This window comes from Enhydra lutris, unplaced genomic scaffold, assembly GCF_002288905.1.
Source record: "Enhydra lutris kenyoni isolate GAN:26980312 unplaced genomic scaffold, ASM228890v2 scaffoldscaffold9, whole genome shotgun sequence".
Classification (NCBI taxonomy): domain Eukaryota; kingdom Metazoa; phylum Chordata; class Mammalia; order Carnivora; family Mustelidae; genus Enhydra; species Enhydra lutris.
The window spans coordinates 45179443-45203775 of record NW_019154093.1 but is presented as its reverse complement, the minus strand read 5'-3'; the positions used below and the strand labels follow the sequence as shown (position 1 = coordinate 45203775).

General features: G+C 35.3%; 1 protein-coding gene across 4 annotated transcripts in view; it reads right to left on the bottom strand.

Moving 5' to 3' along the window:
- Positions 1 to 3036: 3036 nt before the first annotated feature.
- LOC111143232 (DnaJ heat shock protein family (Hsp40) member B4) overlaps positions 3037 to 24333 on the bottom strand; it is a 46270-nt gene continuing 24973 nt past the window's right edge. Inside the window, exons 2-4 of one of the 4 annotated variants that reach the window (XM_022496830.1) lie at positions 12747 to 13031; positions 5916 to 6484; positions 3037 to 4344 (exon numbers count right to left, since the gene is read on the bottom strand). In XM_022496830.1, the coding sequence (XP_022352538.1) occupies positions 4111 to 4344; positions 5916 to 6484; positions 12747 to 12957 (1014 nt within the window). In that variant the 5' untranslated portion in view covers positions 12958 to 13031 and the 3' untranslated portion in view covers positions 3037 to 4110. Of the gene's footprint in view, positions 4345 to 5915; positions 6485 to 12746; positions 13536 to 24333 lie in introns of those variants that run through there. The other 3 variants (XM_022496829.1, XM_022496831.1, XM_022496832.1) reach the window with 3 other exon arrangements.

Below are 24333 nucleotides of genomic sequence, written 5' to 3'. Positions count from 1 at the left end.
CACAAGTGACTCAAAATATTTCAAATGTGCTGAATTATACAGACCACACAAAGAAGTAGGTAAATGTACTTTAACAGAATCTGTTAAATCTTGGAAATTTAACAACAGGGGACATCATAACATGTTAATAGGAACTGTTACAGAAAATAAGAAACAAGGTATCTCAGAATTCCCTTACAAGCTTGCTTTTTAGCTATAGGCAAGTCACTTAGCATCTCCGGGTTTACTTCCTCATCTAGAAAATGTGATCTCTAAAATTCTCCCAGCTTCAAAATTTTTATGAATTTTATGAATTAAAAAATCACAGAAAAAAAATGATAAAAAGCTTGAAATACTCAATCTATAGAACTGTCTAATCAAATAAATATTGATGAAGCTATAATGTAAAAGTAACAAACCACATTTCTTTCTATAACTCTCCATAAAGTGGGAATATATATGTATAAAAGCCAAGTATATAGGTAAGTACACTACACTACACACTGTTGCATAACCATTGTATTAGATTCTGGGTAATGTTTAAGCTTAACACTGTGAGGTTAATAGTCCTTGGAATACAAGAATAATTACTTTTAAGCCATTTACCAAGTCTAATCACATATATTAATTTCATTTTTTCCATCATAACTAGTTATATTTTTTTTCTTAAAAATAAACAAAAGTACTTTCAATTCCTTGCCCCCAAGAAAGGCTCATAATAGGCAGGAGTAATGAGCTAAAAGATAAAAGGTCACAAACTCAGATGCGTTCAGAGGCAGTGAAGTAAATGAACTAAATGTGTGAAGTGGCTTCATATAACACAGTTGAGATTGTTAGGTCAGTGACAACACAACAGTTCACACCTTGCCTAAAGACATCCTAATTATAAAGCATAAGCAATCTGGTTTTTCTGGTAGGAAAGATAAACATCTCTATCAATGAGTTTACTACCATCTCCAACACTGCCAAACTATTTCGGGTATCCGAGTTCGAGGTTGAATTGAAAGAGACCATTTTTTTTTAATCAAAAGTACTAAATAAATAAATAAATAAATAAATAAAACCAAAAGTACTTTCACAATTTACATAAATAAGAAAACTTCAAACTCTATTTTTACATTAATTCAGCACTCAACAAATAAAAATTGGGAACCAACTACATGCTAAGGCATTATCAGTATTCTTTAAGGCAAGAAAGATACTGGCATACTGTTTCTCTATAGCAATGAAAATTAATTGTTTTATACTAAAAGAATAATTCTGTACTTCAAAAAATACTTTTTAGGGGCGCCTGGGTGGCTCAGTGGGTTAAAGCCTCTGCCTTGGGCTCGGGTCATGATCTCAGGGTCCTGAGATCGAGCCCAGCATCAGGCTCTCTGCTCCGCGGGGAGCCTGCTTCCCCCTCTCTCTCTCTCTGCCTGCCTCTCTGCCTACTTGTGATCTCTGTCAAATAAATAAAAACTTGAAAAAAATACTTTTTAATCCAAAGATTATCTATCTACCTAGTCTATAAATCCTCTATTTAACTTGGGAGAAAATGCTTAATCAAAAAAATTGCAATAATTGACAGTGAGTTTAGTATGGAAACTACATCCACCACTCTTGACTGATGCTTTTCAGCTCTTTAGACCTGTGAGAAAATGTTTGTGACATACTTCCCTAAGGAGTTTTATTTTTTAAAGATTTTATTTATTTATTTGACAGAGAGACAGAGTACAAGCAGAGGGAGCAGCAGAGGGAGAGGGAGAAGCAGGCTCCCCACCAAGCAGAGAGCCCAATGTGGGGCTCCATCCCAGGACCCTGAAATCATGACCCTAGCCAAAGGCAGATGCTTAACCAATTGAGCCACCCAGGTGCCCCTCCTGAGTTTAAACTGTTGTTCAGAGAACAGAATAATAAAGGGATTATTTATAAATTAGGTGGAGTAGTAAGTATGATTAGCTGAATTCTCTGGCATTTTCAACATTTTCTTTTTTTAATTTTTAGTAACCATTACACCCAGCATGGGGCTCAAATTCACAACCCCAAGATCAAGAGTCGCATGCTTTACCAACTGAGCCAGCCAGATTCCATTTACAACTAAAGCATATGATTAGTCTCAGCAATTCTATTCTTAGATATACATATATCCAAGAAAATAGAAAAGTTCTGTACACAAAAACTTGTGCAAAAATGTTCATAGTTAGGTGCTTAGGTGGCTCAGTGGTTTAAAGCCTCTGCCTTCAGCTCAGGTCATGATCTCAGGGTCCTGGGATGGAGCCCCAAGTCAGGTTCCTTGCTCAGTGGGGAGCCTGCTTCCTCCTGTCTCTCTGCCAGCCTCTCTGCCTACTTGTGATCTCTGTCAAATAAATAAATAAAAATCTTTAAGAAAAAAAAAGAGAAAAAATCATATCTTATTAAAAAAAAAAGTTCATAGCAACATTATTCACAACAGCCAAAAAGAGGAAATAACCTAAATGTCCATCAGCTAATAAATGTAAAAGTAAAATGTGGTTATCTCCATAGAACGGAACATTATTTGGCCGTAAAAAAGAACAAAATACTGATACATGATACAACATGGATGTACTTGAAAACATGATGTTAAGTGAGAGAGGCTGAGGGAAGAAAACCACATATTCTTTGATCCCATTTGTACTAGATGCCCAGAATAGACCAATCTGTAGAGACAGAAAGTGGATTTGCATTCCCTGGACACTGAAGAATAGGAAGTGAGTGCTAATGGATATGGAGTTTCTTTTTCAGGTGATGAAAATGTTCTGATTTAGTGGTTACACAACTCTGTGAATATACTAACCACTGAACGATATACTTTTAAAAAGCTAAGCTTTATGACATGTCAGTTACAATGCAGTAAGGCTATAAAGTATGTGGTGATTAGAGCCCATTTACTGTATCTCTAAAAGAATCCTCGTACTCTACTGAAGGGTGATAGGATCCAGTGTACCTTATACATAGATCAGTCATCTTAAAAGCTACTTTTGAACCAAAAACTTTGTTTCAAGACATCATTCTTACTGTGGTCAAAAAAAAAAAAAAAAAAAGAAAGCAAAATAATTTTTAAACGTAAATATATTTAAAAAATTAAAACACCCAAGAAATGCAATCTATACATATGAAAAAGTAAAATATTTATATGCATAACAAGTAGTAGCAATGTCATTCATAAGCAGCAGTTAGTGTTTCTTTTCCCCATATTTTGGCTTAACACCATAGTGGTAGTTTATTCTTTTTAGGGAAATTGCATAAGATACATATAGCATATGATGAGTAAGTTATAGAAGATTGTGTAATTGGAAAATTAATTCCAAGTACAATATTTCCTCTAAAAACACATTTATTATTAAACAAGTTATTTTAAACTAGTGGACAATAAAATGTGCCTATAATTTATTAAGTCCAAGATATATAGTCAACTTGCATAAAATTACATATGGCATTTTAAAAACAGCCTATTTCTAAAATATCAGTAATTCAGGCAATTGGGATTTCCACAGGAGATAAATTGCCATTAATTTACTCTTTATGATGAAAAGGTGTGCCTTAAGAACATTACAACCATGTTATTAAGAAAAATGCTACAGCATACTTTAAAAACCAAAATGGTAAAATATATGCATTAGGATATTCTTATATGGGTCCCAGCCCGATAGCAACATTTCAGTTGGAGATTTAAATCTAGTTAACCACATTTCCAAATTACTTGGGTTTTTATTTTCTAGAAATATATATCACATGTGTAGTGAGTTAAGAACTTAAATTTCCATTAAAAATGAGAAACTATCATACTGACAATGTAAAAATAAAGGAAATAAAGTACTTGGATAGTCTAGTACTTTATTAGAAATATATCCACTAATGCCACAAAAACAAATTTTACATGTAAGCAAAATACTAAAAATTTCTGATTTGGGAGAAATGAAATAAAATACAGTGAACGGTTGTGTCTTCATCTCTAACTGTAAAAATCCCTTTTGCCTATTTATTTGACCCGTCTCTATTCATGCAATTTAATGAATCCTCAAGATAATTTACACATCTTTATACAGAATTCACATCTACATCAGTAAACTGCCAGTCCTTTTATATTTTCAGTGCCTTATCAAAATATGGGTAACAAAGTTTTTCATTCTATGAGGCAGGAAGATGTTTCCTAAGTACTTCTTTGGATGATGAGGATATAGTATCTGGGAAGGACACGTCAAATTCTATTAGAAGGTCACCACGCTGGTCAGGATTTTTTGGAAATGGCAGCCCATATCCAATAATTCTTCTCCTCATTCCAGGCTTCACAATATCATTTATTGACATAGGTATGGTTCGTCCATCCATTGTTGGCACATTAACTGAGCAGCCACACAATGCCTAAAATAGACCAAATAAAATTAACAAACTTCAGAACTTCAAAAACTCAACAACAAAACTCGGTATAAAGGATGAAACCATAAGGTAAAATCTTAACCTCCAAAAGCATATCAATAATTTTAAGACTTTTTCCCCTATTAAAAAAATCCCTTCAGGTCATGCATGATCAGACACACTACAAAAGAAGGAAAGGCGAAGGGAGAGGGAAGGAAAGGAAAGAGAAGTAAAGGAGGTCTTCCACATTGTCTTGAAATGAAATGGAGTTTGCCGTTACAACATTCAAGATGCAGGGATGGATCTGGACAAGAAAAGAGGGAGAAATTTAGGAGTGAGGGGAATTAGAATAAGAGCAACTACCTACTTCTTTGGAAGGAAAAATGTTAGGATAAGAAATACATTTTATTAGTTTAGTCAACAAATGTTTACTGAGTGCTACTATATGCCACACATTCCTTCTAGGTACTGAGCTTAGGGACCATGAACACAGATCCCACCTCAGGGAATGCTCAAGGAACTCAGAAGCAAACCAGGAATGATAATACAGTAACATTAGCACAGAGGTACAGAAGTCTTTTGTGAGACAGAGAGCACCCAGCTTACCCCCCTTAGCTTCTGAGAGTACAGAATACTTGAGCTAAACATTAAACCAGTAGCAGGTTTCAAGGCAGAGTAAGGAACAACAGTGCTCCAAAGGTTAGAACTCAGACGATGACATAAATGTATATAAGATAATAATAGAGGAAACTTAGGGAAATGCATAAACATTTATGGGTAGAAATCAGATTGAAAATAACCTTTAATTTTAAGCTTAAACGTCTGGACTTTATGGTAGATAGTATGTGGGATCATTTAAGCATTTTAAGCAGATAACTGATTATCTGCTTAATTTTTGCAGGATTATAATCCAATTTGAAAAATGATGTCTAAAAATAGAACAAATAAGGACTCATATTAAAGCAGTATGCTTATAAATTATTTTAAATTAATATCTTTTTGGTTATATAATTATTACTCCAGATTAACAATTTTAGAAAAAATCTTATACATCGACTTCAATAACAATGCACAGCTCATAAACCATACCTATAAAATTTGAGTAGCGTAAAGCCAGTATTAGGCTTCCTAGTACATAATCTGGTTAGCACTTCAAGTTGGCATTTAAATTGTTAGTACAGGTGACTAAACTTAGAAAATATAATCTTATCCATAAAAGAGGTATAATAGTAGTACTACCTCTGAAGCATACTTTTTTTTTTTTAAGATTTTATTTATTTGATAGAGAGAGAGGGAATACAAGCAGGGGGAATGGGAGAGGGAGAAGCAGGCTTCCCGCTGAGTGGGGAGCCCGTTGCGGGGCTCAATCCCAGGATTCTGTGATCATGACCTGAGCTAAAGGCAGACACCCAATGACTGAGCCACCCAGGTGCCCCACCTCTGGAGGGTTCTTATGAGAACTTAAAAAATAATGTGTACTAAACATTTAATAAATATTAGCTATTATTTAGATACATTCCCTAAGGATGGAGGCATAATTCTGTTTGGTTTCAGAATCCCAAGTCCTACTAACTTACCTCTCGTAAACTAATTTTAGCAGTGTAAATTATATTTGATCCATCCCTTTTAAATTTTGGGTGATCCTTATCTTTAATGATAAAAACAATGTCTGCTGGGATACTAGTCGGTGTTTCATCTCCTTCCCTTGGAAAAGTAATTTTGGTGCCTTCTTTCCACCCTTTTTTAATCTCGATGGTGAGAATTTTGTCCTCAGATCTATAACTCCTTCCATCAGGATTTAACCTTTTTCGAGAAATCTTCATCCGTTTGGTACAACCAGTATATATTTCTTCAAGTGATACTCTAAGTTCATGAATAACTGGAGGATCTTGTTTGATGCGGGAGGGCCCCACAGAATTTCTGTCTCTTGGATATCCGTTCATGCTGAATCCAAAAGCACTGAAAGGATCTCCATCTACTTCCATTTCATCAGACTCTCTACCACCAGCCATCCGTCTTCCAAAGAAAATTTCAAAGGGGTTGGAACCTCCAAAAAATGCTGCAAATGTGGCATGAGGATCTCCATGGAAAGTGTACCGGAAGGTACCGCCCTGTCCATCAGTGCCTCCTGCTCCTCCTTTCAATCCTAAACGAACAAATAAACATGATTAGGAAAAAGCTTGCAACTCTTGAAAGTGAAATTTGTAAAAACTGTATTACTAACAAACTTTGGCCAACTTAGGTTACAATCTATTAATAAATTGGCCAGAAATGCCATTATGACTAAATGCAGAACAGCTACCTAACTTTTGACCATTCCATCCTAAGGTCAACTTTTAGCTTTCAAATTCTTCCTCCAAATCCCCATGTTTAGTGACAATTTATTCCGGAATCTTTGTTCCACTGGTAAATAAAATAAAACCGGAAACTTCTTATCTCATAAACTACTGGTTGGACAATCTAAAGCATAGAAATATAAGTTTTCAAAAGATGTCAATTGAAATAGGTCTTTGGTAATCAATGCAAAATGCATGACCTAAATCGTTAAGTGCCATTATAATCACTGAGCATAATCAACAATATAAAATACCATCTTCATACTAACTAGCTTTATTTCAGTACTTTTACTGAAGAGTTAATTAAAATGAACTCTTTCCGTGGCAGAAAAGGAAAAAATTCTAATAATAGGACACTATGAAAAATGTTTTTTTAGACTCCAAAATTATTATCCCTATTCTAGCTAACAAAATTGTTTATCTAGGCTTACCATGTGATGGCATTAATTTCAACGGTATATAAAAAGAAGATTAAAATCAAGCACTGTAAACCCTCTTGACATGTTAGTCCTTTGGACTGGTAATTTCTGCCTATTGTGGACAACTCGCTTCAGACACCAAGACAGTGACGTTTGACCCTATTCTTTAAGGTTCGGCTAAGTAATATGTAGCTCACAAGCAATCACATATTTGGAATTAGCATTTTCTGTTACATACCAAAGCAAGTTTCTATTAAAACCCATAAAACATTAGTATAGTGATCTTTTAAGGGATCAATACTGACAAGGATTTATATCGTTACAGCAGTAGCAAAGATTCTGAATGACTGTTACGGGAGTTCCTGACAAAGGAAACAAGCAGGAAGAAAATCTAAAAATCTTAAAACTGTGACAAGTCCTAGAGATTAAACTAAGTGATTCTAATATGTTCAAATAGTAATTTGAGGGCAGGAAATACATTTTAATTCATTTTTGCATTGCTCACATATACAGGGTGAAAATGATAGGTGCTTGTATTTATTGAATAGAGAATGAACTGGTTCTTAAAGTCTATTTAAACTTTAAAAGGTGTCTTGAGTATCAGGATAGAAAAGAGGCAAAAGCAAAAGCAATATATAGTATAATATATAGCAATATAAATATAAAGTATAACCACACATACACATTTGAGACTTAATAATAAAAAAATTATACTCAGCATGCTTTCAAAGAGACTTAGTTTTGTATGTTTTACTCTATTTGTCTTCTTCTATTAAAAGGGATACATATACTCTGTGTCATCCAACAGTCTCAGCTGATGTTTACATTTTTACCTTCATCCATGAACAGAAATCTGGAAAGACCAAGAAAAGTCTAATAATCTGTAAACTGTCAAAATATGTATTAAATGATATATCCAAAGACCAGTTAGGATATCCCTTATAGAAACAGAATGACCAGCAAAAGCAGAACAAGGATTTTAAACATGCAGTTCATACAAATTTCTTTTTATAAATTTTAGCAGTTCAGTTATAACTCCAAATGTTAAAAAAAAAAAAAAAAAAGCTAGAGACAGAATTTTACAAATGATAGCTTAGGTATATAACTCAAGGTCATGATCAATGTGACTAAACCAATGCTTAAATTACTTCAATCTTTTTATTTTTCATCCCACAAATATAATAGAGTATAATAGTTTAACAGAGAGTTAATAACATAAATTGAGTAAATTAGCTTGCCCAATCTCACTCTCTACAAGTCAATATCTAAATGTTTTGGACTCATGATAAATTCATGAAAAGAAGGAATAACATTTTAAGTTTTTTTTTTATTATGGGTTTGGGTTCTCCCTAAAACCTCTTCCCTCCTCTGCCAAAATTGGTAACTCAATCAGGATTACAGAGTCCCTGAGAAGATTCACAGTCTGAAGTGACATTTATCAAAGCTGACAGGAAGGCTCCAATGAAACTTTGATGTTTTCCTTGACACTAAACAGTCAAGTACATAGCTTAGATAAAGGACAAGACTGCTATATAATGACTGCGAAAAATCCTACCAAAAGTCACAACAATATAACATGAATTGTTATGCAAGGACTGCCTTGCCTAGCACTTGAATTGTACCAAGCATGTTATCAACCATACAGTCAACTCTTTATTACATATGTTTTGACTGCTTGTGGAAAATTTTTAATATTCAATTGGATTCCCTCTGCTCTCCAAAATGTTTTCTAGACACCATCATCACTTTGTGTGTCAAGGAATATGCTCTAGAATCAACATTTGCCTATGCTATAGAAAGACTGCTATTATTTAAAACCAACCAACCAATTTGCAATCCAAAAACAAATATATGTTCAGTATACAATCTATAACCATGATTTCCACCAGTTAGTTGAAAGTGTGTCAAAAGCAGCAGCACTGGAGAAGAATTAGGATTTAAAAGAAAAAAAAATTAGGATTTTAATAACTCTTACTTTAAGGAGATCTGATACGTAAAAATCTATAGATTTATAGCAAGACGTACAGAGTTACTAGCATAATGAGATCCTTTAAGCAGCTTTGACTCACAAAAATCCAACTTATTTTTAAAAATACATAGTTGGTTAATTATGTAAACTAAAGAACTAAAGAAGCAAGCTGGTATAGATTAATAGACTGAACACAAGTTTGATCATTAAATACTACCTTTCAGTATTTAATGAAAGTTATTGAGTAAACTATAAACCAAAAAAAAAAAAAAGGGGCATAAAGAAAAAGAAATGTTAGAGAACTAGGATACTGTAAGGATGTGTTACTAAAAATTTTTTTTTTCAGTCTTTTAATGCAAACTTCTGTTCATATCCACTGAACAATTCAGAACTAAACCTGAAACTTTCTGGGAGAGACAGGTTCAAAATCCAATTTTAAATTTATGTAGTTATTTTTTTGTTTTCAAATGGTTCAAGTATGGAGAACATTTCTCCCTTTTTAAAAATAGCTTTATTTCTTATATACTGTAAAATTAACCCATTGCAAATACATAATTCAGTGATTTTAGTGAAGTTGTAGAGTTCTGCAGCCATCATCACAGCCCAGTTATAGATCATTTCTAGCAACCCAACAAGCTTTCTTAATTTCTATCTGTAGCTAACCTCTGCTCCCACTTCCAGCACTAAGCAACTCACTGATCTGCTTTCTTTCTCTATGACTGTGCCTTTTCCATGCATTTCATATAAATGGAATCATAGAATATGTAGCCTTTGACAATCTGACTTCTGTTATCTGGCATAGTTTTTAAGTTCATCCATGTTGTAGCATGTTTTATTAAATCAATGCTTTCAATTGCTAAGTAGTATTCTAGGGTGTATGTGTGTGTGCATGTGTGTGGGTGTGTGTACACGTATGTATATGCCACTTTCTGTTTATCCATTCACTTAATGATAGTACTTTAAAATTGTTCCCAGTTTGGGGCCATTACAAATAATGCTGCTCTGAGCATTCACGTACATGTCTTTTTGTGGATCTATGTTTTCATTTCTCTTTCATAGATTCCTATGAGTGGAACTGCTGGGTCATATGGTAAATTTAAAACATCTCTATTTTTATCCAAAATTTTTTAAACCCAACCTTTAAAATTGTGGATATTACAGATTTTCAAAACATGAATAAACTGGATCACTGGTTTTCTATTTTTTTTTTTTTTGAAGATTTTATTTATTTATTTCAACGAGAGAGAGAAAGCATGAGAAGTGGAAGGTCACGGGGAGAAGCAGACTCCCTGCTGAGCAGGGAACCCAATGTGGGACTCGATCCCGGGACTCTTAGGATCATGACCTGAGCTGAAGGCAGTCACTTAACCAACTGAGCCACCCAGGGGCCCCTCTCTTACTTTCTAAGTATGTAAGTTTAGCTTGTTCAACTCATACACTTCACAGTTCACGGTTTCTGTACCCACTGTCCCACGCCTTGAAAGACAGTGTAATGGGGGGGGTGTTAAGCAGTATATTACATAAATTACTAATAGCTCCACAGTCCTTAAATTCAGTGTTTTGTTACTACTGGAGAACACATTGGGTGATGGAACCAGGCCTGCAGGCACAAACTGACCAATGAAAGGCAAAGACAAAAAAATATTTTTCCACATTAAAACAGTATACCTAAAAGGGATTTTCCCAAAGTATAAATGAACTATTCTGAATAAAGAGCAAATAAACATAATGCTTTTCTGTAAAGGAAGGATAATTTCTAAAAAATAATCAAATAATTTTCATTTAACTATATTCTGAAGTCACTCATAACTAGAGAATATTTCTGAATATATTTCAGTGCTTTAAAACACTTTTTGTTCCCTATTACCTCTATTGCTTGTATCAGTTTTCTGAATCAAGAACCAAAAAAAAAAAAATTCAGGGTACACAAATGACATTGCTTTCATTTTTAAAAAAATTCATCCACTGATAATGATCAGTAAGCATCAAACTAGAGAAACAGCACTCAAGGAAAAAATTATTAAGAGGTAATGTTAAGAAAAATGTATCATCTGATGACTTGAAAATTCTGAAGATAAATATCCTTAGAAAATACTGAATTCTACGGCTTAGTTATAAACAAACTTGAGCTATCAATGAGATGTGGTTTAAGCAGTGGATATCTGCTTTTTCAGGAGGAATGGTTGTGGATTCCCTTACAAAATTACAAATAACTTTTTAGAAAGAGCATATTGTTTGTAGTACCTCAGAATCCTGCTTAGCTTTTGAGATGAATCGAATCATAGTATTTTGATCAGTACAGCCATAAGGAACAAGCAGAATTGAACTGGCCATTACTTGCCTTTTTCAATATTGACTTTGGAAGAACCTGACACTGCAGGTCCTCATCACACCAAAACCAAGAACAGAAATTGCAATTTTTGGCTACTCAGATCAAAAAGAAAAACAAAACAAATCAAAAAAGGAAGAGGGGAAAAAAAAACAAAACGCTTTACACAATCTGCTTATATAAATTTAGTTTTTTAACTCAAAATGAGCAGTTACTGCTTCACTGTAAATTAGGATATATTTCTGATGAAGAAAACTTTATGTTAAATGTGATAAAGGAGGCAAAGAATGATACAATGATTTAAAAGAATACTTTGGGAGAAAAAATTAATGAAGTAACTTAGTCCTAATTCAAAATGTTGAAAATCCCAGAATCTGTAGGAATTAAAGTGTTTTTGTTGTTGCTGTTAATTAGCAATTTAAAATAGTCTTACCTTATAGCTACATTTATATGCAAATGATGGACAAAAATTTAAAATACAGAATGATAAAAGGATAATCTTAATAACCCTCATTTACTGTATTCAACTAGTTTCTGATCTCACAATGAAAGAAACAAAAGTATGGCAGGGAGAGGAAAGGGAAGTTGTCATGCTTTCCTCTATACCTAGATAGTAAAATTTCCAAAGAAATGTTACCTAAAAGTAAATCAATAATTGGTCTAACTAGGTGGCCATTTTAGGTCAAAAATTGTATTTCTGAGATCTCATTTTCTTGGCACACAATTACTGTTTACAATTAAGCTAAAAACTTGTTCTGGTATTTTATGACATCAGGAAAATTCTTTCCTCTCCAGGCGGAATGCCAAAAACAACTAGAGCTAAATGCCTGGGCCTTCTGCTTCTCAGAGAGACGATTCTCTCTTGTTCAATCTAAATTAAATTACTATCAGAAAGAAAAAAACTTCTTTCGTTTTTGTGAATAAAATATAAACTACCCAGAATTTGAACTGCCATCTTAACATTTTAAGGGCTTATACTGGTTATGGCAGAAAATTCATTAGAATACAAAACAGGTTGCATAAGACTTTTGACACAATTCATTAATGAGTATGGGAATGTAAGGTTTCTTTTCAAATACACAATGTTAACATTATAAATCTAGTGGCAGAATAAATATGTATTTAAAAATGCCAAAATTTAAAAAGGGCAAACAAGTACATTTCATTCACAGCTATGTAATAATATTCATTCAGATGCTCAAAGATGAACTCTTATTGTTATCCATTATTTTTCTTTCTACTTTCGGTGTCTGAGAATTTAATTTAAAGATAACCAGAAGGCTGAAAGAGAGGGGAAAAAAGAGAGAGAGTGAGACAGAGCCAGAGAGACCAAAAGATATACAAGGAATACTTACCTTCCTCCCCAAACTGATCATATATTTCTCTCTTTTTAGGATCACTCAATACTTCATAAGCTTCTGCGACCTCTTTAAATTTTTCCTCTGCTTGAGGAGATTTGTTCTTGTCCGGATGAAATTTGAGGGCTTGTTTTCGGTAAGCCTTTTTAATATCTTCATCTGAAGCTCCTTTTTCAATTCCCAAAATGCAATAATAGTCTTTCCCCATTTCGAATGCCTTGAAATGAACTTAGATTTCCCTTTGTGAAAGAAAACAGCGTCCCCAGTCTTAGCAGTACGATTCTAAGAAAAATAAACCAAGCTGGGTATTTTAAAAGTTAAAGCAAATCAGCAATTCAGCTTCGCTGTCTTAAGGCAGCAAGCAAACCGCGTCCCTGTATTTAATTCCTTCCCCAAAGGCTCACTTGCAGATAAATATACACTACACAGGAGACGGCCTCCTTCTAGATCCTCCCATTTTCACTACGTGTCTCTGTACTTTCTAGAACAGCAAATGCTACAGGACGTCACTTCCCCAGCTGCCTCTAGTCAAAGTACTGAGCTAGGTTTTCTCCTCCTCCAGGATTAACTATTCCTTTTCCTTCTGGCTCTCCCAGTTTTATTTCCCTTTTAAGAAGCTAAGTGGATTCAAAAACCAATTATTTCAGCATAGCAGGTCATAACTACATATTTATTCACTCTACTGTAGGTGAAAAAACAACAAAGATAATTATAGCCATTAGGCATCCTATGTTAAAATAAATTAAAGGTATTATACAAATAAAGGTACCCTTGAACTTATTTTAGGTATTTTAATTTTTATTTCAAGTTATCCAAATGAAAGATATACAATACCAAAATATGGTTTGTTTAAATTAAAATTTTCAAATAATTTGTGTCATTTTTAGAATTCCTGGGTCTAGCAATCAGAAATGCCAGGAAGTCAATTTACTAATTTCACATTGTAAAGGCTACATATCATAAACATCAAAAGCAGTAAGGGACTTAAATACTATTTTAACTAGTGGTTTTAACTAGTTTTTTGTAGTATACAAGAGTTAATAGTTCTGGCAAACTAAATATTTGTGAAAGCTTCATATCTGATTTTAGTTACTTCAGCAAAAACAGAATGAGAGCCTGCTTCTCAGCCCCTCCCCGCCTCCACCCAATTCCTAGGGTCACTATTTAAAGAATTTTTGTGCTGCAGGAAAGATAGAAGACAAGTATCAGGTTACAGACAGTAAATACTCATGTTTCTTATAAGACCTTGACTGGGTCATCTTAAAAACTGGATATGCTATTTACGGGGCAGTGATATGAGAAGTATTTTTTTCTTTTGAAAACACATTTCCCTAATTATAAATAGCAATACTCATTGCTGAAGGTTTTGGAAAACACAGAAGGAAAAAAGAAGAAAAAAATACAAAATAAAAACCTATCATACCACTCTAGGTAATCCCTGCTAAATGTTAGTATATTTCCTTTTTTTTTTTTTAAAGATTTTATTTATTTCTTTGACAGACAGAGATCACAAGTAGGCAGAGAGGCAGGCAGAGAGAGAGAGAGAGAGGAGAAGCAGGCTCCCTGCTGAGCAGAGAGCCCAATGCGGGACTCGATCCCAGGACCCTGGGATCATGACCTGAGCCGAAGGCAGAGGCTTTAACCCACTGAGCCACCCAGGCACCCCATTTCCTTTTTTTTTTTTCTGATACTTATGTTTATTTGTTGTAGTTTTGTATTTTCTTTTTTTGTTAACAAAGTTTATATCCTCTCATTTACATACTCTTTCGATGTCTGCTTTTATATATGTATATATATTTCTTTTTTGGATGCTTATGAGAAATTTTTTTTTTTTAAAGATTTTATTTATTTATTTGCCAGAGAGAGAGAGAGCACAAACAGAGGAAATGACAGGCAGAGGAAGAGAAAGAAGCAGGCTCCCATTGAGCAGAGAGCCCGATGCGGGACTCAATCCCAGGACCCTGGGACCATGACCCGAGCTGAAGGCAGAGGCTTAACCCTCTGAGCCACCCAGGCGCCCCATATGAGAAATATTTTCAATGTATATTACTCATCTTTTCTCTCCTATATTGTTTTGTCATCTTTTCAAAAATGTTCCCATTTCTAATATAATGGAAAGATGGATTCATAAGAAAATGTGAAAAGAATTGCACAAAGCCCTATAAATAGCTTAAATATGTAAAATTTAAAAGAAAAACAGAACATGTAAAGGAAAAAGAAATGTACATATGTGTTTAGAGTATGATGAAAAGTTAATGATCACATGTTTAAAGATATGGGAACCTACTTTATATGCCGAGCAACTTTACATTCATGACTCAGCAATTCTTTCAGAACGTTCATCTTTGGGGTGCCTGGGTGGCTCAGTGAATTAAAGTCTCTGCCTTCAGCTCAGGTCATGATCCCAGGGTCCTGGGATCAAGCCCCACATAGGGCTCTCTGCTCAGCAGGGAGCTTCCCCCGCCCCTCCCCCGCCCCCGCCATGTTCTGCCTACTTGTGATCTCTGTCAAATAAATAAATATAATCTTTTTTTTTTTTTAAAGATTTTATTTATTTATTTGACAGACAGAGTTCACAAGTAGGCAGAGAGGCAGGCAGAGAGCGAGAGAGGGAAGCAGGCTCCCTGCTGAGCAGAGAGCCTGATGCGGGACTCGATCCCAGGACCCTGAGATCATGACCTGAGCCGAAGGCAGCGGCTTAACCCACTGAGCCACCCAGGCACCCAATAAATATAATCTTTAAAAAAAAAAAATAACATTCATCTTTGTACATTTGATAGCTAGGATTAGGTATGTTTAGAGATGATGAAAAGTTAATGATCACATGTTAAACTTTAAAGATATGGGAACACCTACTTTATATGCCAAGCAGCTTTACATTCATGATTCAGCAATTCTTTCAGAACATTAATCTTTGTACATTTGATAGCTAGGATTTCCTATTTTTCAAAACTCTCTCCTTTAAAAATACTTTGGAATTAGAAATGTATAGCATCTGTCTAGCCTATTTATAGGTTACAGAGGTTGGTCAGCTACCTATTCAAATTTTTTAGTCCCACCAAGGAATACTCCATGTCAAAAGGTTAACCATTCAAATTCAAAAAAGCCTGGGGAAAAATGCTAATATCCAAAGTCACCCTAAAACTCCTTCTTTAAAAAAAAAATGCAAGTTGAAGTCCAGTGCAATGATCAGCATCTAGAGTAAAAACATAATAAAAATCACCTTTTCTAGAATTAATTGCTCATTTAAATACTCACTACCAAAGGAACACTGACTATTACTATATGTGAAAACTCTGGATTGTTCTGGTGGGTAATACTGAGAGGAAAGAAAAACAGATACTTATCTGATTCAATCATTTTCAGATGGTTAGAAATATTATCAGGACTTGACATATTAAAGGATTTTAAAACCCAAAGACTAGATCTTTCACATTTCTGAAAAATGCATTACATATTAACAAATGGAAACAAATCTGACTTTCCATACATAGAGAAGGGTGATAAGGGATTTTCATATTTCTTCAAATATACACACAAAAAAGAATCATAGTGCTAAACTGGGAAAGCACGAAGTCACCTCAACTTTGAAATTTCAAGTCAATAAGGAAGCATTTATAATTTTAAATAATATAAAACAGTCTAGCTAGATTTCGATAAAACAAGTAGTGTAAATAATTCTTTCAAACATTTGGGAACAATGCCAACAGACACAGGATAAGATGTCCAGCATCACTGATCATCAGGGGAAATGCAAATCAAAACCGCAATGAGATACCACCTCACACCATCAAGAAGACAAGAAATAACAAATGTTGCTGAAGATGTGGAGAAAAGAGAACCCTTGTGCACTGTTGGTAAGAATGTATATTGTTAGCCATTGCACAAAATAGTACAGAGCTTCATCAGGTATTTAAAATTAGAAATACCACACAATCCAGTAATTCCACTGCTGGGTATTTATTCAAAGGAAAGAAGAACAGTAATTCAAAAAGATATATGCACCCACATAATCATTACAACATTATTTGCAGTAGCCGAGATAGGGAAGCAACCTAAGTGTCCATTCATAGATGAATGGATAAAGAAGATATTATATGTATGGAATGAGTAAGTCACAAGGATGAAAGGTACCACATAGGGAATATAGTCAGTGGTAACATAATAGCATTGTATATTAACTTGTGGTGAGCATAACATACGGAGTTGCTGAATCATTATGTTGTACACCTGAAATTAATGCAATATTGTGTGTCAACTGTACTTCAATAAAGAAAATAAATATGGCAGCATCAGGAGGAGGTTGCAGGGATCAAGGCCAACTCATACCCAAAGCTAGGGGAGCCCGACTACCCCTCCACTACTTCAATGTCAAGTGAGCAGAAAAAAACAACATGGATCCCAGGAAACAAGGTAGGCCCAGGGAAAAAGGAAACAGTACATTCAGGTTACTGAGGAAAAACATCCTTTTTTTTTTTTTTAATAAAATATTTTATTTGTTTATTTGACAGAGAGTTAGAGAGAGAGCACAAGTAAGCAGAGCATCAGGGAGAGAGGGGTGAGAGAGAAGCAGGCTCTCTGCTGAGCAGGGAGCCTGATGTGGGGCTCGATCCCAGGACCCTGGAATCACGACCCAAGCTGAAGGCAGCCGCTCAACCAACTGAGCCACCCGGGCACCCCAACCTTTTTTTTTTTTTTTAAGAGCTAAAATTCTCTGGGTGCCTGGGTGGCTCGGTGGGTTAAGGCATCCAATTCTTGATTTCAGCTCAGATCTTAATCTCAGTCGGGGTCGGGAGTTGAGGTCCTGCATTGGGCTCCATGCTGGGTATGGAGCTTACTTAAAAATACAATAATAAAAATAAAATAAAATCCACTACATTTTTATTTAAAAAATGAGAAACACTCAAATAAGCAGAAAAGTTATTCCTGAAATGTGTAGATCTATACTACTCTCCTAGGATTTTCTCTCAGAGCCTTTGAAAGGAGCATGGCCCTACCCACATCTTGGTTTAGCTGCAGGAAGTGTGAGAATAAATTTCTGTTGTTGTTGTTTTTAAAGATTTTATTTATTTATTTGTCAGAGAGAGAGAGACAGAGTACAAGCAGGGGTAGCGGCAGACAGAGTAGGCAGAGGGAGAAGCAGGCACCCCGCCGAGCAAGGAGCCCCATACAGGACTGGATCCCAGAACCCTAGGATCATGACCTGAGCTGAAGGCAGTGGCTTAGCCAACTGAGCCACCCAGGCATCCCTAAATTTCTGTTATTTTAAGATGCCTGCTTTGTGACAATTTGTTTAACAGCCCATGGAAACGAATATAGTGAGATATACAAAAAAGTCTGTATGATGTAAATTGACAGTTCAAAATGGGTAACAAACACCCATTTATCCATTAACAATAAATAAATAATAAAAATAATTTAAAAACCATTTGGGAACAACTCACAACCCTATGATTAAAACCTGAGCTGAGGGGACGCCTGGGTAGTTCAGTGGGTTAAGGCCTCTGCCTTCGGCTTGGGTCATGGTCCCAGGGTCCTGGGATCTAGCCCCACATCAGGCTCTCTGCTCAGCGGGGAGCCTGCTTCCCCTGCCCCCCCGCCTGCCTCTCTGCCTACTTGTTATCTCTATCTGTCAAATAAATAAATAAAATCTTTAAAAACAAACAAACAAACAAACAAACAAACAAACAAAAAAGCCTGAGCTGAGATCAGGAGTCAGACACTTGAGCCCTATGCAGGGCTCAATCCCAGGACCCCAGGATTGTGGCCAGAGCCGCAGGCAGACGCTTGACCAACTGAGCCACCCAGATGTCCCCACTTTATCCCCTTTTAATTAAAGTATTTCCTTGGAGGGGGGGAAGGTCAGACACAACTGACTGAGCCACCCAGGAGACCCTGGGAACAATTATTAAAAATTATTTTAAAATCTCTATAGATACCATACCTTGAAATTAATCCCTAGAAAATAATCCAAAGGGAAAAAACTATTAAATATACCAATATACTCAGTGCAATTAGATGCAATAGGGTAGTGGATTGATATAATTATTAAATTACATAGTACTTTAGAGAAATTTTGCTGTTACTTTTACTTTTTCAGATTGAGCTGTCTCCTTACCACTTAGGGGTTAAAAATCCATTATACAGTCATTTTACATTAAATTTTTTTCATCTAAGTTTTTTCATCTATAAGTGTAGGGTTTTTTTGTTTGTTGTTGTTGTTGTTTTTAAAGATTTTATGTATTTATTTGACAGAGTGAGAGAGCACAAGCAGGGGGAACAGCAGAGGGAGAAGGAGAAGCAGGCTCCCTTCCAAGCAGAGAGCCCAACTTGGGACTCAATCCTAGGACCCAGGTATGGTGACCTGAACTGAAGGCAGACACTTAACCATGTAAGTCTCCCAGGAATCCCATGTCTTTTTTGTTTTGATTTGTTTTGTTTTTTAATGGGGGTGTGTGACCAATTGTTATCCCTATAAATAATTATCATGGCAAAAATAGAGTATGTAAAGGGAAAAGCAGTGGCAGTTTTCAGGGAAAATGGAGCTGAGATCTAAACAAGGCTCATTTAATATTTTTAAAAGTGAAAGTAGGGGCACCTGGATGGCTCAGTCGGTTAAATGGCTGCCTTTGGATCAGGTCATGATCCTGAAGTCCAGGATCCATCCCCCACATCCAGCTCCCTGCTCAGAGGAGAGTCTGTTTCTCCCTCTTCTCCCTGTTCCTGCACTCCCTCTCTCTCAGAGAGATGGACTCTTCAGTAAATAAATAAATAAATAAGTGTAAAAATAAAAGCTAAGCTAAAAAAACCTACATAATAATCTATTTGAAATATTTTCTTAAAATCACATAAATCCTGCTTATATGATTTTATAGGTATATAGATGTGTGGTTGGCTCGATTGGCATGACCTGTGACTCTTGATCATGGGGTCATGAGTTCAAGCCCCATATTGGGTGTAGAGCTTACTTTAAAAATAAGTAAGTAGGGGCGCCTGGGTGGCTCAGTGGGTTAAGCCGCTGCCTTCGGCTCAGGTCATGATCTCAGGGTCCTGGGATCGAGTCCCGCATCCGGCTCTCTGCTCAGCAGGGAGCCTGCTTCCCTCTCTCTCTCTCTCTCTCTCTGCCTGCCTCTCTGTCTACTTGTGATCTCTCTCTGTCAAATAAATAAATAAAATCTTTAAAAAAAATAAGTAAGTAAATAAGTAAGTAAGTAAGTATGTAAATAAATAAAGAAATAAAATCACAAAGAGATTTTCTCCTTAATGTTTATAGTTCACAAGTTTAAGTCTCATGCTGGGGTAGGGTTGATTCATCTCTAACTGAAGGTAAGTTACAATGTATTTTAAGAGATTTTAATTTTTTCAACCAAATTCAGAAAACTTAAGTGTGTTTATTATTTTTTTTTAATCAAAGTTGTTTTTTAAAACACAGTTTAAGAATTTTTGTGCCCAATAATGTATGTGGAGGAAGTGTGTCACTCTATCTTAGGGACACATGGGCCAGAATTAAGTAAAAATTCTAATGACATTTTTTTTCAAAAACTTTAACAAAGTTTCCTTATTTGTGATATTATGCTTTCATAGTAATTATAGATAAATTATTTTTATAAGAAGTATGAGTTCTTTTTGATGGTGTAATCACAGTTTAAAATATTACATATGTTTAGATCATGACAGCTAAAAATAGCACTTTACCACACACAAAGAATCTTAAAAGTACATAAACAGTCATTCAATTGATGCCATCTTCACCTTCTACTTTGGTTTTATTAATATACCATTAAAAAGTTTTTTTTTTCTCCAATTCACAAATCATTTCTCAGTTTATAATTCATTAGTCTGAAGAAAGACAGCATGCCTTCCAGAGTCTCAGAAGAAATCACTACTGAAATTCAGATCATCACTGAAATACTTAAAGACAGATGACTTCTAATATTTTACCAATGCTCCCGTTGGAAACTTTTTCTGTCAATATTTAATTTTTAAATGGGTACATTTAGTCCAGAAATGTCTCATCCAGTGATTATAATAAATTGTGACTTCAATTCCCCAGTACTTCTTACAAACTGAGGCTCTTTTACACCTTGTTCTCACAAGTGCTTTAGATAGCTGAATAGTTGTTATAAAATTTGCTAGGGCAACACCAGGGAATATTGGTAGTATAGTGGTTAAAAACAGATTTTGGAGTCAGACTGCTTGGTTGGAGTCCTGACAACACCACTTACTAGCTGTGTGGCCTTGGACTTAACTTTTCTGTTCCTCAGTTTCCTCATCTGTCAAGTGGGATTAGCAATAATATCTACTTCAAGGGGCTGTTGTGAGGATTAAATGAAATAAATGTGTGAAACACTTAAATGTGACTGGCACATAATGAGGACCATGAAAGTGTTAGCTACTATTGTGATGAATATGATCTCATCTCATCATATGAACTAGAACTTTTTTCTAGAAAAAAAATTACCATACCATAGGTATAATAAAATGTCCTTATTTACAAGCATATACATCCACACACAACAGCTATCAAACTAAGAACAAATGGCTCTTTCCAAAAACCCCAGTTAATATTAGCTACTTACTCATCCTAACTCTGTTAATATTTAAAATCATTAAACTTTCACATAGGTAGCATTCATTGTATTTCAAATGCAAATCTCAAATACACTATTTCAAACACAGTAATTAAGACCCTGTGGTATTGGAGAAAGAACAGGCAAATAGTCCAGTAGAACAGAATAGAGAACCCAGTAATAGACACATATAAATATAGTCAACTGATCTTTGACAAAAGAGCAAAGGCAATACTATGGAGAAAAAACAGTCTTTTCAACAAATAGTGCTGGAACAACTGGATATCCATTTGCAAAGCAATCAATCTAGACACAGATCTTAAACCTTTCACAAGAATTAACTCAAAATGGATCACAGACCTGAGTGTGAAATGCAAAACTATAAAACTCCTAGAACACATGAAAAAATCTAGGTGACTTTGGGTTTGGCAATGATCTTTATATAATACCAAATGAACAGTTCATGAAAGAGAGTATTGATAAGCTGGACTGAATTAAAATTATAATTTTCTGCTGAGAAGGACATTGTCAAGAAAATGAGAAAACAAGCCACAGATTGGGCGAAAATATTTCAAAAGACATCTGAATTTGCAAAGATGTGGATGGAACTGGAGGGTACTATGCTAAGCGAAATAAGTCAATCAGAGAAAGGCAAATACCATATTATTTCACTCATATAGGAATTTAGGAAACAAAACAGATTAACATAGGGGAAGGGAAGGAAAAATGAAACAAGATAAAAACAGAAAGGGAGGCAAACAGGAGACTCAGCTATAGAGAACAAACTGAGTGTTGCTGGAAGGGAGGTGGGTAGGGGGATGGGCTAAATGGGTGATGGGCATTAAGGAGATCACTTGTCGAGATGATCACTGGGTTTTATATGTAAATGATGAATCACTAAATTCTACTCCTAAAACCGATACTGCAATATATGTTAACCAACCTGAATTTAAGTAAAATCTTGGGAGAAAAAAAAAGACATATCTGATAAAGGACTATTACCTAAAATATATAAAGAACCTTGTTTACCTTGTGACAAAATGGGAGAAGATATTTGCAAATGTCTTATCAGATAAAAGGCTAGTATCCAAAATCTATAAAGAACTTATCAAACTCAACACCCAAAGGACATATAATCCAATCAAGAAATGGGCAGAAGACATGAGCAGATATTTCTCCAAAAAAGACATACAAATGGCCAACAGACACATGAAAAAATGCTCAACATCACTTGGCATCAGGGAAATACAAATCAAAACCAGAATGAGATACCACCTCACACCAGTCAGAATGGCTAAAATTAACAAGTCAGGGAATGACAGATGTTGGCGAGGATGCAGAGAAAGGGGAACCCTCCTATACTGTTGGTAGGAATGCAAGCAGGTGCAGCCACTCTGGAAAACAGTATAGAGGTTCCTCAAAAAGCTGAAAATAGAGCTACCCTATGACCCAACAATTGTACTACTGGGTATTTACCCCAAAGATACAAATATGGTGATCCAAAGGGGCATGTGCACCTCCAATGTTTATAGCAGCAACGTCTGCAATAGCCAAACTATGGAAAGACCCTAGATGTCCATCAACAGATGAATGAATAAAGAAGATGTGGTGTGTTACACACACACACACACACACACACACACACACACACACACACACACACACAGGAATATTATGCAGCCATTAAAAATGAAATCTTGCCATTTGCAAAGACATGCATAGAACTAGGAGGGTATTATGCTAAGCAAAATAAATCAGAGAAAGACAATTACCATATGATCTCACTGATATGAGAAATTTGAGAAACAAGACAGAGGACCATAGGGGAAGGGAGGGAAAGATGAAACAAGATGAAATCAGAGAGGGAGACAAACCATAAGAGACTCTTAATCGTAGGAAACAAACTGAGGGTTGCAGGAGGAGAGAGGGGTGTGGGGATGGAGTAATTAGGTGAGGGACATTAAGGATGGCATGTGATGTAATGAGCATTGGGTATTATACAGATGAATCATAGGCCTGTACCTCTGAAACTAATAATACATTATATGTTAATTAATTGAACTTAAATTTTAGAAACTGAAAACCAAAACAAAACAAAATATATAAAGAACTCTTAAAACTCAACAAGAAAACAAACAACCCAATTAAAAAATGGGCCAGGGACCTAACAGAAACCTCACCAAAGAAGATACACAGATGGCAAACAAGCATATGAAAAGATGTTCCATATCAAATGTCATCAGTGAAATCCAAATAAAAACAAAGATACCACGACACGGCTATTAGAACGGCCAAAATCCAGAACACTGGCAACACCACTTGCTTGCAAAGATGTAGAGCAATAGGAATGTAGAGCAACCATTCATTGTTGGTGGGTGTGCAAAATGGTACACTTTGGAAGATAATTTGGTGGTGTCTTAGAAAAGTAAACATACACTTATCATACAATCCCACAGTCATGTTTCTTGGTATTTACTCAAAGGAACTGAAAACATAGGTCTACATAAAACCCTGCACATTGATGTGTACAGCAGCCTCATTCATAATTGCCCAAACTTGGAAGCTTGGAAGCAACCAAGATGTCGTCTATAGGTGAATGTGATAAACTACAGTCATTCAGACAATGGAGTACTATTCAGTACTAAAAAGAAATGAGCTAGCAAGCCATGGGAAGACATTGGTGGAACTCTAAATGTATATTACTAAGTGAAAGAAACCAGTCTGAAAAGGTTATGTACTATATGACATTCTGGAAAAGGTAAAACTATCCTTTTTTTTTTTTTTAAACTTTGTGACAGTAAAAAAAATATCAGTGGTTGTCAGGGTTTAGTGGGAAGGGAAGGATAAATAGAGTACGGAGGAATTTTTTTTTTTTTTTTTTTTTTTTTTAAGGGCAGTGAAACTACTCTGTAGGATACTGAAATGTGGGCACATGTCCAAACTCATAGAATGTACAACACTGGAAGTGAGCCCTAATGTAAATTATAGACTCTGGGTATATATAAGTATATATA